Consider the following 17,513-nt stretch of genomic DNA (forward strand, 5'->3'; position numbering starts at 1 on the left):
CTCTGGACAATGTAGACACTGTAGGTTACTGAGTCCACTAGTAACAAGCTTTGCTGCCTTAATCATTCTAAAATATTTGGCTGCGTTGACACGTTTGCTAGTTGGCTCCTTAAATATTGCAATTATTTCCCTTTGGATTTGTAAGATTCCATCCCTCCCAGCTTCCCTAGCAGATGTGCAAAATTTGAATAGGTGTTGTAAATCTTCCCCTTGAAATGGCACACATCACAAAAGATACCAATATCCATATCCCACCTTCCCATTTTACTCTTCATTGGGGTGTTTAGAGATTCATTAAGTAAGACGTAGGGTATGTTCTCATTGACTGAACTCAGCTGAACTGAACTGAACTGAACGGAACTCAGCTGAACTGAACTGAATTGAATTGAAATGAATATTTTATAAGAGATGGAAATTAGGAGTTGAACTGAACAAAACTGAACTGAACTGAATTGAGCTTAATTGAACCCAGCTGAACTGAACTGAATTTCAACGTAAGAGAACAGACCCCTAGGGAGTTTAACTTATTTTTAATTATTTCAGAAAAAAATAAATTCAGATTAGAAAAAATAAGTTTATATTAGATTAGATCTGATAAAAAAAAAAGTTTAGATCAAAAAATCGTTTTATGTGCAGTTTGTACTGCTAGATATCTTTAATTTTGTAATGACAAAAATTATGAAAATTACATATTAATAAAATACACATTATTACAAATCTAACACGACTCCACTTAATATAATTTTTTTCCTACACGTAAGATTAAAGTTTGGTCAAATCAGACAATCAGATCATACCATATCAGATCAAATCAAATCAGCCCAAACCAGATCAGTTTAGATAAGCAAAAATAAAGTGAACTAAACAAGTCCTAAGTTTCCCAACTTATATACTACGTATTTATGAAATTGGTGCCTAATTTTCACTTTTAAATCAGTACACTAAATCTTTGTTCTTTTTAAGGAACCTGCTCAAAAAATTAGGTACTATGAGACCAATACAAGGAGCTCTAAGGTATACATCAGAACATTTACTACTCATAGAGTTTAGTATCTGATACCGTAGAATACAAACTCAGCCTACTTCAGGAAAACAACAGCACAACTTACAACAATATTCAAGAGCCTGTTTTTTCTCCCTTGAAACAGCATCTTCCGTCTTCTGATCCGCGTCTATCTTCATCGTTGTGACAGTCTCATGCATTGCATCTTGTTGGTATTGTAGATCAATCCACTAAAAAAAGAATGCATTCTATTACTATTACTATGGTGATTATAATGTTACAGCAATAATTTACAAGAATGATCATCGCCTTTGCCTCTCTGCCCTTGTGCTCTCAAAAAATAGGAAAAAGGGCTCTGGAAGACTGGAAAATCTAATTGATATGGCAAAATCAGAGCATATGAGATTGGATAACATGTGAATCTTGAACCTAGGATAAACTAATTATGCCCAAAGAAGCCCATCAAATCCGATTTCCTCGTTTGATACAGGACTATCCCCAATATCCTGATCAGCAGCGCTAGTATCTGTGAAATTATCCAAATAAGGCTCCATTAGATCAGAAGATCTTTCAGAAGGAATCCCATAATCTTTCAGGATGCAAGTTGAGGCAGCTGCAGCTACTTCTCGCTCCAATACAACAAGGTAATTATCTTCAAACTCGAAAACAAGATACTTATCCTTGCAAGCTGGGAAAGAGACAATAGAGATATGTAAGATTTAAGGATAGCTAGCATTAAGATATAAAGATAGAAATTTGAGTCCTTACAATCAACAAGATGAGCTAAATGATGAATATTTCTGATGTGTTTGCCATTTAACTTCAAAACCTAAAGTTGATAAATCCCAGACTGTTAGATTATGTAAACAAACCCAAACAAATAGGGGACTGTTGGACGTATGATAGAGCTTACCTGTTGATTTCCCATATCTTCGTATCCAATATTCACTTCATTTGCCAAGACCTAAGACAACAATCTCCCAATAAGATAACTTAAAAAAAAAAAAAAAAAAAAAACTTTTAAAAATACTTTGCACTCTGTTTAAATCAAGTATTATTATGTTTAATTACATGTAGCATATTAACTTAAATATCTTCTTCTACTTGGAAACTGAGGGCACCAAAAGGAAACCCTTGGGCAAAAGAATACAATTAGATCAATACCATTATTGTGAGTGTAGTTAATTTCTTGGCGTCATCTTACATACTTGAATTAATTATCTTTTTGCAAGACTTTACCTGTGATAGGATCACAATTTGTTCTCCTTTGAATCGTGCCAAAGAATATCTTGCCTTTGCCACTAGTTTCAGCTGACAAAATGACCAAAGGAGATGTTAGCTATTTTCAACATCAAAAAAGAGTAACAGAAAACAAGCACTATTTAAACAATACTTATAAAGCAATTTTTTCTCTTGGATTAACTCACCCCCATAGCTTCTTCACATTCCTCTCTACGCAGAAACAAAAAAAAAAAAAAAAATAAATAAATAAAAATAAAAATAAAAATAAATATTAAAAAAAAAACAAAAAGACAGTTCATAAGCATTTAAAGTTGAGCCATAAAATATAAGGTGATGGAGCGTAAACGCCGTAAAGTTAGCAAAATAGTACTCTATAAGTGGTTCAGAAAGTGGGGTGAACACCAATCCAGCAACTATCAAATATGCAGGTTGACCTCCTTCAATGTGGAATGGTACCTTCAAGATCAAAAGTATAGGAATTAAAATCAAATGGAACAAAATATATATATATACAAGTATATAAATTAAAGTTGCTCAAAAATTGGCAAGAAAATCGAATAAAGACATACCAAATGGACACGTGGATTCAAAATTGTCTGAACTTTCATATGAACCCCATTCCTAATGATGCCAAGCTCTACAGAATCACCTGAAAATCTATACAAAGATACTTGTAAGATTAACTGCAAATAATCTCTATACGAGGCAACAGCTAACTCAAGCCGCTGGTTTTCAACGATTCAATAATTCTCCCGTGATGGTTTTTGTGGAGAACCAGAACAACACTGTATATTACTTTTCTGTAACATTTTAAATAACAAAATTTGAACATGTATGGAATTAAGAATTTATATTATACAAAAAGGTGACTAAATGGAACTGGAAACTGAGTAATGCAAATCGAAATGAAACCTTCCTAAATTACAAGGTGCTAGACTCTGATATATGATTCTGCCAAATAGGACTTGCAAAAAGCTTAAACCAACAATCCATTTCTTTAACAAAATAGAGAAGAGGAAAAGTGAAATTACTTCTGACTTATGAGATAGCGGAATGCAATACGCTCAGTAGATCGGAAAGGCACAGTTCCTTCACAGCCAACATGGACTCCGTCAAAATTCACAATCACGTCGCCCTGTAATATAGCATTTCCTTTTAACATCATTTCCGTCAAAATTCACAAGCAGCTAATAGCAAAAATGTACTGTAATCTACAAAGATATGTTGAATACACAACGGTATAAAGGTCAAATTCAAATGTTTTGTGTTTGTATATATTCAGTGTGTGGATAGGAAGGTCGAATTCAGTACCAATTGGTTTAGGTTTAGTTTTATCTCTTGAGAGAACCCTACAAGGTTAATAAAGTGAAAGTACACCATGAGGCTCATCTTCAATACTACGTATATAAAAATGTTGAAATTGTTCTACAATTAATGGTCTGGATGACAAACTAAAGGGTTCTCTCCCTGTTCACTCTTGCATCTCCTATTCTCCTGCTTTCTCTGACACTAAAGTAAGCAAAATCTACAAGTGAATCTAATAAAAAATTAGTGGTAAAACGACCTTAAATGACAGCTTGCAAATGCTTCCCAGTCCTAAACCAATGTCCAACTTTAGAAGTACTCAGTAATAAATATAAATACAAACAAGTAGTCCATATCCATCTCATAGCAATACTCCAATTTTCACTCACAACCCATTCAGGATCATGTCTAAGGCTAAAATAATATTTTTTAAAAGCCATTTTCACTTCATGCAAAAAATCAATTCCACAGGAAAATGCAGCCTTCGAAATAAGAGTTAGCTTACCTCCTTTAAAACATTATGTGCATCAGAAGTGGGTTCAACTCGCCGCACTAGAACTCCCTGAAAATTGGGATTTAATTGTAAATGTCAAACACATAATCTGTTGAGTGTCGTGCAAATGTCATACTTGGATCATGCAACCAGAAACACTGTATCTGCTCTACTGCTAGCACAGTACAGTTTTCTTTTCTTCTCTATGACAAATGTACAACACGATGTCTTCTCCATGACAAATGTACAACAAGGTGAAAGCAGAATCTATGAGGGATGAAATTATAATACAAAACTACACTTGGTGTAAAATTTTAGCAAATGTGATTGCTTATAGCTTGGTGGAAAGATCAACCTCATTAGACGTCACTTTCAAGCAGGAGCGTAGAGCTGGATTCTCCAACTTCTGCAGCAATACACCAAGGCAAGGGAAACCTGAAATTGTATGCAATAATTCATTAAATAGATCCAGCTCGAATCAAAGGTGATTAAGATAATTTTTGTAGCCTGAACAATTAATATTTACATGAAAGTTACTCCTCATCCAAGTAATACTGCAAAAGAGGGGAAGACAGACAGTTGATACACAAATTTTCTATCCTTCTGGCATGATGAAAGCAATGAAACTGATGGAAATGGCCAGTTTAATATAGTTTATGTTAATAAAGAGTGAAAGCAATAGAACTGACGGAAAAGTTCACATAACTCTGATATTGCCATCATTTACTTGGCCGGATTTAGACTTGGACAGGGAAAACCTCAAAACTACAAAAATTTAAAAGTACCCTAGTCTTTTATCTTTTGCATCATCCAAACAGGAAGGGCTTTAGTACTGTTATAATTTTATTTCATTTCCTGCATAGTAACCAACCAGAAATACAATTTTCCCTTCTTTTCTTTCACCTTTTCTCTCCATCTTTACTCCTCTCTACATTACCAGTCAATTTTGGGAAACATATACATTTAAATAAATGGTTCACTGCCACAATTTTTTGGACTTGGGTTCCAATAAAAGACCAAACATAATTTCTAATAATATCAGATACAAATCTAAAACTTAAACTGTTATTTGAAGACCAAAAAAAAAGCCTTCCTTACCTGTGTACTTCCCGTTCCTCTCATAGTCTTCCAAGAAATGAGACACCACAGTAGTTGGAATCACATATCCTATGTTTTCGGTATCATCTGATCTGAGTACCTGATATAAGAGACTAATAAATATCAAATCAACAATGCATGACTGTTGCATGCCTAAGAAAGATGGGTCTACAACAAATTTTAATCGAAACATGCAGCTTCAGAATTCAATACTTAAGATTTTTGCAGTTCACCTTTATCCAAATTCCAAACATATATCAATACATGTTAACTGCTAAATTGAAAGTAATTGTACTTCTCAGTATTTCAATAATAATATCAAATGAGAAAATGCACAAGAACTATATAGACCATACCTGAAATGCCACACCAATGCACTCCCCTTGGTCATTGAATGCAGGGCCTCCGCTATTACCTGAAACAGAATACTGTAAGAGAATAGTAAAATAGTACAAGGATTTTAATGCATAAGTGATGTAAACTTATAAATAGTTTAAATGCTTTGGGGGAAATAAAACAAGGTTACTGACCAGGATTTATAGCAGCATCAATTTGGATACCTAACAAATCAGATGACCCATGTGCATATGATGTAACCTGGAACACAAACAGATAAGAAATTCAAAGCCTTCACATGCATCAAGTAGGACAGAATGTAGCACATTGCAATCAGAATTCATTCCTCGGCACCCACATTCACAAATTTGACAATAAAATTCCGTACAGATATCGAGAAACCAAGCTAATCTGAAATAAGAGTATAGACATATAATAACAATTATATGACGAAGCTCAATGATTTAGCATTTTACCATAAACCGAAACATTATGCTGGAGGTGTTCAATCCACATTGTACAAAGACAACAATAATTACCAGATATATAACAAACATTTCAACTTTTCAGTATTAAAGTTGCAAAGCAAAGAATAAACTCAACCATCCAATAACAACAATTACATCTTACTCCCTCAAAATAAAGGACGTGCATTCTTACATAAGTTTACATCCCCGTCATTTCTCCCTTGCTCAATTAAGTAAATAGGATATGACTAAAACCTATACTATTTCAAGGAAGAGATAAATTAATAATGAAATACGGTAATTGTAATACTGAACCAGGATGGACAAGGGATGTAAATTTAAGATGTTCATGATATATCTCATCGACGGTAAAACTTATCTCCATTATACACATCAAACCATTTAGAATCTAAATCATACTTTATTCCACAAATTTCTTCATTTTTTTTTTTTTTTTGGTAAGTAAGCAATTTCATTACCAAAAAGGGCAAGCTAAATTTCTTCCTTCTATCTGTTTAAGGCTTTTAGCCAATTCCGTAAAGCTTTGCCTAATTTCACATTATTTTTTTAATGGCAAAGTAAAATCTTTTTGTTTTACTTTCAATTACCGAACCACATGGGCCCACTAAAAGGACCCTCTAGCATTTGGTCTGTGTAGTTACAGATACTCAGAACACAATAATGGAACGGAGGTAGTAATAAAGTGGGAAGTTAAGGAATGTAAAACTAGAAACATAATAAAAAAAGAATGTTTGGATGCATATATACATCACTGATTTTTACAGAAATGCTTTGATTATCAACAAGTAAATAATAACAGGTTTCATAAATATTTTGTTTAATACTTCGAAGTAAAGGCAAACCTCTATTCGTGAAACCACCCCCTTTGTCACAGAAATTGTATCTCCTCCAAGTGGATATCCTACAACAGTGACTGAATCCTGCCCATGAAAATGGCGACATCATAATTAGTTTGCAACAATTTAGAGGAAGAATAAACTGATAGATTATATTTCTCTACCATACTGTTTAAGATGCTATTTCTAGATACTATCATAATTCTATTGATGGCAAGAAATACCAAAATTAAGTGGAGCTATTAGAGCTTACCAACATTTATAGTCATATTGAAATGGAAATTCAGAATAACTATTATAAAGAAAAGTTAACAAAATAAATAAGGAAATTCAGACATTATATCTCAAATTCCTAAGACTATATTTCAAACTATTCCACATATTCTTGCTCTTCAAGTATTTAATCCTTCTATGTGAGTTGTGCAAATATTTACAACAAGGCTCAACAGTCAATGCAACAACTTGCTCACAATTATAGCTATTTGTACAATAACCTCACTAACTGGACTAGGTTATTTTTTTGTTATTTCTTTGTAACTTAACACACACTTGATTTTTATACTCCCAAAATAATTACATACACTTGATAGATTTGGGAAGGATTTTCAATGGTTATTTAAAAATGAGAACAGCATTGGGATACAAGTATGAGTTAGGCGCTCAAATATTTGCATACCGGGTTACTTATTCATTTCCAACACACAAACAAGCAGAAGCAGTTCACAAGGGGCTCTTGAAACCCCATGGAAGCAATTGACCAACATACAGGTTGGAAAGTACCAAACACAAGACTTGAACGTACAGTTGAATAAATTTGATAGCTGTGATTATTACATTGACTTTTAATTTATCTTCTCTCAAGCCTTTGAAATCAAGTGTGATGTACAGTTGCAGTTATTGTTACTTTTAAAAGTGATCAATATGAAAGGTAAGCATTAAACACAATTTATCATTTAGAAAGTAGCTCCTACACATCTATGAATTTCTTTGCATCCTTTACATGAACTATGCAAGCGAACCATAAAACTTGTCAGTGTCTTGTTGCACATATAATGTTGTCTTAAATTACAATGTGTAAATAAGTCAATATATTCAAGACTAACTAGTGACTGTTTTATCTTCGAAATACACACACACACAATATGGCTGTTTGGGAAATACCTCTTGCGTGCATGCCCTACATTTGGTAAGTGGTGGACAATTATTGTGTTCATTTATGACTAGAGTCAATTTGGTAATATGTTGGTAAAGAATGAAACAAGGTATCTTATACTTATTATCAGTGTAAATTGAACATGTAGTCTACAGAGTACATTAAGACCCAATAATATCATTTTCATATATGAGTAGACTAGTAGAGAGATAAATCTCTGTAATATATACTTGATGCCACAGGTTTAAGGCTTTGTGTTGCCAATGTTAATAATTTTGGATTGAGGGCCATTGCACGAGGAAAAGTGCTATACGGTCAACACATTATAAAATTTTTTATATAAAAAAAAAAACATATATAGATGGTGTGTCCTTGTTTTTACTTCAGTACCTACGGAATATTTTCAGACAAACCTCAGAAGGTTGCTCCTTTGTAAGATATTTCACTAATATCTCACTAATATCAGCGCATTTCGAACCCTAATTATCAGTTGAACTAACCAGATAAATTTCAACCAAAAACTCTTGCCCCCATTCTATAGAAAGGATAGAGCATAATTATACACAATAGAGTTACGTATTACATTTATTTCAAACCAAATACTTTCTACAAATTAGACACCCATTTTTAATCATTTCATCCAATAGGTATTTGTTATATAAATATATATCAGACCAAAAACTCACAAACACATCAACAAGTCAACAACCCTTGGGACTTAAAAAAAAGTATCATGCTGAGTCACATAGACAGACAGATTGTAAGGTTGGTCAAAAAGTCGGATCTGGCTTTCAAAAGGAGTCTATTTGCTTTCTTATAAGTAATTGATAGGCCAAAATACGTATTTTTAGCGTTGTTTGCACTGGAATGAAGAGTCCAGCATAACTTTTTAACTTTACAACCACTAAGAGAAAATTATACATAGACTTCCTGCAGAAAGTATTTAAAAAAGAATTATGTTACATTGCTAAGGAGACAATAATTTGCACCTGTAGATGCGGTAGCCGACCTAAACGAAGCGGCTCAGCTCCTTTCCAAAAATTCTCATTTTCCACAGAAAGCAGAGCTATGTCACAGTCAATACCTCTGGCTAAAACCTGTACACCAAATGAACTGAGAGGAAAGTAAGTTGTTGAAGTGTCTTTAAGTTATAATAACAGGGACAACTCATCTAAAATTTCCTGACCCTTATCAAAAGTTTAATTTCCCAAAACATATTTTCATAATATAGCTTCAAAGAAACAACCACAATGGTGGAGGAAAAAATTAATTTGGATTCATTCCGTAACAGGTTTATCCCATATTTACAAGCAACGGAATCAGAGCCCTTAATGAGTTGTATATAAGGCATTTCAAAAGAATAGATGGAAACTACAAATTTTAGATGGGTCACTACCGTTGCTCTATATGCCATATCATTGTAATGGCTGAAATGCTATCTGATGCTTAAAGTGGGCCACAAAGAAACACACTAAGCAACTTAAAATTTGAAATTAAAATACGGATAAAAGAGAATCTCAAGCTGATAAATTTGTACCTTTGCAACATATTTTGTATCATCCCCTCTCCTCTTCAATTTCACCTGCATTACATAGAAAGCAGTACAGATGTGAAAATTGTATAAGCAATATGACAGAAAATTGGATTCTACATGAGGAAGTTGCAGTCAAAGATTTCTTATGAATTTGCTTATTCTATGAGCTTCTAAATTAGCGCTAAGAGATAACAATGAGGAATTATCAGAAAGCATATTAAGAAACTATACATGCAACCCCCACATAGTGATTGCATCTTATGCCTTGATTATACATCCCCAGATTATGCAGCACCTCTTGACAGTTTCAGTTAACATATGTTGCACACTGTCGTGGAATGACACATAATTGCAAGGTATTATTTTTTATTGGTCAAGTAGTCATCAAGGAGGATGGCAACCAAACACAAAATGGATGCAGCCTGCAAAAAATATTCCCTCAAGCGAAAGCCAAAAGAAGTACTTTGTCTGTTTGTCAAGTTATTAAGTTACACATGCTAAAATGATGCATTTCATCAGTTACACAGAGTGCAAGACAATACCCAGCAAGCAATGCAGGAATACATAAATGCTCTTTCTATATACATGAAATCTAAGACAACAAAAATGTAGCTCTGTCTCAACGAGAAAATTTAAAAATGTCCACAGCATAAAAGATTTCAAACAAGTTTAAAACTACATATATAAAAAAAAAAAAAAAAAAAAAAAAAAAAAAAAAAAAGGTGAAATAAGAAATGAAAATTGTTTTGGCAACAAGTAAATGGGATCATTGCACACGCAACAAGACTCATTTACTGCATTTTACGAAGGAAGAAGAAACCAAAAGAGTGAATGAGAAATGGGAATGAACAACCAAAACTGTTTAAAAATAAAGGAAAAATATAGAATAGACAGAGGAGTCGTGAACAAGGATTAACAAAGAGTCAAAGACACACACCTACACAAATACAGCTATTACAATTCTCTTGAATAGATGCTTAAAATTTTTTTAAAAAAATTAATAATAAAGGAAAAAAAACACACACGCACGCGCATGCACACAGCCACACACACCACACAAGCACACTTACACACCCACCACACGCGTACACCATGCACACACCCCCCCCCCCGCCACACACACACACAAATGCACACCCGTGCGCGCGCACACCCACACACACACACACACGTAGTTACAAAATTAGAAAGATTGGTTGGTAGATTACTTTTATAATATTACTTGTGCAAATGATATCAATATCAACAGTCAACAATATTCTAAAAATGCTAAAACAAACCACAAAAAGTTGTTGGCTGTCTCATAAAGCAGGCTAGATTTAAAAATGTGCACACATGTGATGCATGTGAATGGAGTTTAGGAGGCGATAAAATTCAGATAAAGACTAGACATAGGGATATTATGATTGGAAGAGTAGTAGCTTAAATGTACACTGCTTGACATTTCATCCAGATCAATCACATTTCTTTCTTTTATCATCTTTAGTTCCATGCATGATTAAAGCACAATGAATGTCTATTGTTTTAGTCTGGTGATTTCTTAAAAACTCAATTAGTTTGAAATTCTCTGCCTCTTCAAAGCTAAACCCAAAGTGTCTACATTTGCTCACTTAATCATGTATTCATGCAATAAACTAGAGCTCTCGGAAATCTGAAGTGCCAGAAAAGATGATTAAGGTACTGTACCAAACACACAGTGACCTAAGTATATTCACAGCGCATGGATAATCCAACCTGAATCATTTGGGCAAATGTAAACTTGGCTATAGACAAGGCAAAAGTGGGGACGTCAATCAGATTATGATCAAGATACTTAACAAGACATGCAAGCATTTCATTGCTGCCACCGGATTGATGCAAATAGATATCATCAAGTTCCAAAGCTTTCTAGCTCTTTGTGAGATTTATTAACCGCAAAATAAGAACATAACCAGATCAGATATAATAAATAGTCAAATTGCAACATATGCTCTCTTATTGCAACTCCACACATTTCTGGTAAAAAATTCAATTAAGTCAATATCAAGCTTACATGGTCTTCGCTTCAAAAACATCATCACTAAGATAGCAAGAAGACATAAAAAGCTGTATCTTTATAAGATAAAACCAGAAGAGTTGCTGAAAGATAAAGGACTTTTTTAAAACCACAGAAACTGAGCTCACCTGTGTATAATGTTCAACACAATGCGCATTTGTCAAGAGCTTTCCATCCCCTATCATGAAAGCACTGCATACAGTCTTCTAACTTTCTAAGTTCATATCATTAAAATTTTAGTTGGGAGGAAGATGAAAAGGGGTACCAATAGCAGAAAAGATACCTTCCAGTACTAGTATATTGTCTTTGCTTTTGCCAGGGAAGGGAATAATCAGGTGCAGTATGAGTACAGTACACCTAACAAACATAAAGCATCAAAAGGAATACAAGTTAAAGCATACAGCTTAACAATTGGGTTTAGTATGAGTACAGTACACATAACAAACATAAAACACCAAAAGAGTAACAAGTTAAAGCATACGACTTCCATTCCATATTCACCAATGAAAGCACATTGTAATATTTAGTAAAATGAAAGTCTTCAAAAAAAAGGAAAGAGAAATTTGCTTTAATTATTATTAATTTCCAGAATACCTACAGAAAGAGCATAAGAAGCTAGTCAAATTGCAACAGTAACTCAAAGAATAAACATTCAAACAGGATTCCTTAGAAAAAAGCCAGTTTCTCCATGAGCATAGTAATAGGTAATATGAAATGAAAATTGCGAAAATAAAGTAAAAATCTATCATACCTTCACAACAGCATTCAGAAAAGCTGCATTCTGAAGATTTGCTGCCTCAGCCTGTGATAAAATTAATCCCAAATCAACAATAGAACTTCAGTTACTTGCACAAATGTTTAATAGGAATTTGATCCTCATTAGACTCTTCAAATATTACCATTTATAAGTGGTTGTTAGTACACTGATAAATTCTCAGGTATACCTGCTTTTGTTTCAAGCATATATGAATCATGTCATATGTATCATGTCCTAACTTCTAATGAAGAATCTATCAATTCCTTTTTAAGGACTAATGTTAGTTTTCTTCAAAGAGCAAGTTACATATTGAGGTAATATTATAATTCTTTAAAGGGCTTCCAAAATCTAAATTGTTAGTACTAGTCTTATCATAGAATGATGATTAGGGACTAAGTCCAAATCTTACTGTTGGGTTCCAAATGTGTTAGCGGGCTTCCTCACTCTTCAAAGTGACGTGTTAAAACACGATATCCTTTTGTAGTTTGAAAATATATAAATTATCTTTAGTTTTTCAATTCAAATAAGATAAATTGAGCTTGAGAGAGAGAGAGAGAGAGAGAGAGAGAGGGACAGAGAAGGAAAGAACACCACTCATTTCAGTAAAGAATCCCAACATCAATAACTGGTCAGAATGATGCATCCATTCCTTTCCATCCACATAGCCTAAGGGATAACCATACAAACAACCAGTCCCAGCTCACAAGGTTTTTCTACCCTTTTGCCTCCCTAAGTGATTCAATGCACTTCCTGATATTCCAGAGAATTACAGAGTTACAGAGTCTTCATCTTAAAAATGGTTTCAAAGGGCCAATCTCAAATCAAAATTAAGTGTATTCCTTGGAACTTAAGAACAATGAGGTTAACAGAGATAGCACACAAAAAAAATGCAATAGCCCATTTTCGCTGGATTTATGCACCCCAAATCACAATACTTTTAAACCTCCAATTTCGGCACTACGATCAAACCAGATAAATCAAGTAATGGTGTAACAAAAAAATTACCACTTCCTTCCAGTTACCAACCAATAATAAACATATATTTGTGCCCCTGTTCTCCCACATACAGCTTCCAGTTATTCCTTAGAGCACATCAAAGCATGTAATAATGGATGAGCCACAGTTATCAGATATAAACAACAATACCAAACCCAATAAGGTTTTTTGTTTCCAACAGGCTGTTGAAGTTAAAAGATTACAATTTATAAGATCCTCAAAATGTCCCTGCTGGATAAAGACTAAATATGATGTCTCTGATATCTAGGGTTCTCATGGAAAAATCAACATATAGAGGCCCCATATAGGCAACATAAATATATACTTAGCAAGATTCTTACACTGCTGTTTTTATTGTTGCAAGAGTATATGGAGAAACTTTCCTGCTGAAAGATTCCTCAAAACTTAATTCCACTCCACATTTTAAATCGATAACTAATAACATATACTATGGATCTTAAAATAAAGGACAAGCAGTCCTCGAAGCACCAGGAAACAAAATTACAAGTTAACTCAATTTAATTGAATTTCCCCAACTCATTAGCTGCAAGAGCCCCAGCTGCCTTAGCCTATAAAGAATATAACGAAGAAATTATATACTATGTTCTTGATAAATTATGCTATCCTTCTCTGAGTCTTCTGACCAGTGACCACAGACACCATAAAACGCCATAAAGTATACTAAACATTTGATTCTCTTAAACCCTTCCAAAGCTCACAAGACGAACCTGCAGCAGTTCCAAAACAGTAAAGAGAAGACCGGAGACCCATGACTCCTCATACACAGCTTGCTTCTATTCCGCGAAATAGTCGCCCAGCTCATCCCTGGTGTTGTCCTTTGAAATCATGAGCCTTAGCATCTCAATGTATGCATCAAAGGCATATTTGAACAATCGCCCTACATTAGCTTCTTATGCAGCCTCAGGATTTCCATTGTTTATTGTAGATATATAAGGATGAAGGATACATAAAGTTAGAGTATAACTAGGATTTAGGATAACCTTTTTTAATTAAATACCAGTGTGTATGGGTTGTGGGGTAGGTTAAGGGTGAGACAATGTTCCGGTGGCTCAAGGTTGAAAACCTAATGTGAGGTTTTAGACTTTTTAATTGGTTGATTTAGAGTGATTGTGTTTTTTCCATGCATGTGCATGCATTATATATATAATTGATAATTGATAGTGGTTTAATCTATTAACAGTTGTACAAGCTGAGATGAAACTCTAGATGTTAAATTCCATTAAAGCATCAACATTAGAATTGTCAAAGACAAATGAAGCTAGAAAAAAAGGAATTTTAGAGAAAAGGCAAAAATGCATAACACCTAACTCAAGACTTAGATCATGAAACTAAGTTACCACACCATGATCCTCAATGAATTATCATTGGCTTTTGGAGCTTGGTAATTGAAATTGAACAAATTTGAAGCATGATAGACAGTAACTAAGATGAATGTGGAAGTATCTTACCATGAATATAAGACAAATAATGAACAAAAACAAATGAATTACGACAAATCAGGCAGCTAATTTTTTGTCAGAAAGTGAAGACAAATAATAATCCAGTGCCAAGCTAGAAACACACAAAGGCAGCAATATTACCATGATAATTATAACTAGAAATTGCTAAAAGACGATCAAAGAAGACTAAATACCTGCTGCTCCTTCAATTCGAAGGCAGAGCCTTTCCTGTCTTTCCTTTGCATGACGAATGACTGAATGCCTGATGATTGTGACCGCCCCATGTCTTTATTTCTGTCATCATGTTGTCTATAGAAGGAATGTTTTTCATCTTTCGGCTTCCCAAAAAAGAATTTATGCGAAATAACATCTGCCTGAATGATGATAACAGAAATTCAATATCTACAACAGTACCAACCAATCAGCCCACCACATGTATTATTATTGAACAAACAGAGACTAATCAAAAGAATTAACTAGGTATTAGTGACCAATGAATGGAACATTGGCACCCATATCATACATGCATTTCCTTATGTGTCTTTGACGAAAAGGCATAAATACCAGGATGAGGTAAGTTGCTTATGCAAACTTATAAATGGGTGATGTAACCTAATAGATATTGATTTATATAACAGTTTTCAACTCCATAGCATTTTCTCTTGCTCAACCGTAGGTTGACTACCCTTTTTATTCAACGAATGATATAGTAATTTAATAAAAATCAAATTTCATGTGGATCATCTAGGTTCTGCCGAGAATAATTCCATAGTTAAGTTAAAAACACCATTAGTCTAGTATGAAAGATTTGGGTCCCAGCAGGGCATTAAAGGAGAGTGGTTTCCACGGAATGAGGAGTTTTTTGTGAGAAAAATGGAACTATTCATTTTTCATATGTAACAGCAGTAGAATTGGTGTTTACTAAGTGAGCCAAAATTAAATCTCAGGTGTTTCATCATTTGAGTAATAACTCACACAAAACCCACTTCAGCAAGAATACTATGATGCTGCTAGCCTGCTACGTAGTATATATTTCCATTGCTAACCTGCTATCTTAAGGTATTCCAAACTCACGAATTGCACCGACCCCTAAGGTAATCCAAACTCAGGAATTACACCGAGTGCTAGCAATGACGTGCAATCGACTAATCGTACACCTATCAATATAGGACTAGTCACCAAAAGTTGTCCCCTTACACGAAAATTCTCATTTCTAATCATGAAAGACCAAAGAAAAAAACCAGGCAGCACTTTTCAAAGAAGATCGATTTCGAGCTATGGCCACCGTGCTAGCAAACTCACCATGGAGTATCAATCAACTAGTTCAGTTAAAATTTTTCACATCTTATAATCAACCTCAAACGAGCTCGATTTTATAATAAGACCAAACTCTTAATTATGATACCCAAGTAATTATAAAATGTTCCAGCACAAAAGATTCAGGCATGTATAAAAGATTACACCGAGACAACTACTGCCTATAATCAACCTCAAAATCCTTATTTTATGCAAATAACACTACAAGCTTATAAGCAAATTATTGAAATAGAGAACCAAAAGTAACACAGTAATTTACAACAATAATAATAATTCAACTCAATTGTCTAAATTTCCCAGCAATTCAAGCTTAAAACAAGCAAAACACACACAATTCACTAACAATTAAAAATGGAGGTTAGGTTTATACCTCTTTAGCGGAATTCCTACAGTAAGAAGAATTTGTAGCACTTCTTCTTGAACAAGAATCGCCATTACTCTTGCAATTGGCAGCCATTGAAACAAGTGCGCGAAATGTAGGATGCGGCGAAGGGAAAAACGAGTGAGAGACGAGAGAAGCGCGAGCAACATCGACAGAAGTAGTTCCGTTAAGCCAGCAGCAGCTTGCGGCTCCAATCGCCATTTTTGCAGGTGGTTTGGAGGAGAAGACAGCAGCAGCAGCTCAAGGAAGGAAGGAAGGAGAGAGAGAAGATGGAAGAGGAAGAAAGAATGAATGTTGGTTTTCTTATCCTCTTTTACGTATTTGGAGTGAGGCCCATTGGAGGATATTTTGGCGCCTCCTCGGACGATAATTTGAGCATACAAAACTGGTACCCCGGTTTTGAACCAGGGATTAAAAAGGACTATATGAAACGGGTGCAATGCACGATTTGTTTGAATTTTTACAAATAAACATATTTGTATGTGGCTGGCCACATGGTGCGGCAGGGATTACTTGTATGTTGTTATTGTAGGTGTTACCTGTATTTTGGGGTTACTTGTATGGGTGTTACTGGTTTTGTCAGTGGTTACTTGTAGGTGTTACCTGTATTCGGGGGTTACTTGTATGAGTGTTACTGATTTTGGTCAGGGGTTACTTGTAGGTGTTACTTGTATTATGGGGTTACTTGTATAAGTGTTAATGGTTTTAGTCAGTGGTTACTTGTAGGGTGTTATTGTTTGGTATGAGGTTTTGGTCTGGGGTTACTTGTAGGTGTTACTCAACCCATTTAAGTAATCCATACAAGTAACCCTAGAATACAAGTAACTCATACAAGTAACTTCAAAATACAAGTAACCTAGAATACAAGTAATCCTGCCGCACCATGTGGTCTGCCGCACTGAAAAAGCTCTGTCACAAATATATACGAAGTATATTTTTTTTTGTATTTATGAGCTAAAATTTGTTGCATATTTAAATAAAATTCTTAATATCAAAAGATAATAATTTATATTTAATTAATTTAAACTTAAAAATATCATTCGCCAATTTTGCTTGCGTGACATTTGAATTAATAAAT

The 17,513-nt window shown here is 34.2% G+C and overlaps 1 protein-coding gene across 1 annotated transcript; it reads right to left on the reverse strand.

Moving 5' to 3' along the window:
- Positions 1–872: 872 nt before the first annotated feature.
- DEG2 (DEGP protease 2) lies at positions 873–16,792 on the reverse strand. The gene is made up of 21 exons (XM_081671022.1): positions 16,424–16,792; positions 14,931–15,110; positions 12,275–12,325; positions 11,807–11,880; positions 11,652–11,715; positions 9,492–9,536; positions 8,944–9,051; positions 6,808–6,885; positions 5,672–5,738; positions 5,498–5,556; positions 5,142–5,241; positions 4,399–4,478; positions 4,056–4,112; positions 3,277–3,380; positions 2,815–2,902; positions 2,616–2,701; positions 2,431–2,455; positions 2,243–2,314; positions 1,917–1,967; positions 1,772–1,832; positions 873–1,691 (listed from the first exon to the last, which is right to left on the reverse strand). Exons 1-21 carry the CDS (start codon positions 16,634–16,636, stop codon positions 1,447–1,449), a joined length of 1,908 nt encoding a protein of 635 aa, XP_081527148.1. The 5' UTR covers positions 16,637–16,792; the 3' UTR covers positions 873–1,446.
- Between the last annotated feature and the right edge of the window lie 721 nt (positions 16,793–17,513).

The sequence above is a fragment of the Chenopodium album genome, chromosome 26 (assembly GCF_948465745.1).
Source record: "Chenopodium album chromosome 26, dcCheAlbu1.1, whole genome shotgun sequence".
NCBI classification, from domain to species: domain Eukaryota; kingdom Viridiplantae; phylum Streptophyta; class Magnoliopsida; order Caryophyllales; family Amaranthaceae; genus Chenopodium; species Chenopodium album.

What these genes read in the sequence shown, in the direction of transcription:
- DEG2 (XM_081671022.1), bottom strand. Translation starts at nt 16,636, where the DNA reads ATGGCGATTGGAGCCGCAAGCTGCTGCTGGCTTAACGGAACTACTTCT. An exon ending in ATACAAAATATGTTGCAAAG is followed by an intron (nt 9,052 to 9,491) that starts GTACAAATTTAT and finishes TTTGGTGTACAG; the next exon opens with GTTTTAGCCAGAGGTATTGA. An exon ending in GAGGAACGGGAAGTACACAG is followed by an intron (nt 4,479 to 5,141) that starts GTAAGGAAGGCT and finishes ATACAATTTCAG; the next exon opens with GTTTCCCTTGCCTTGGTGTA.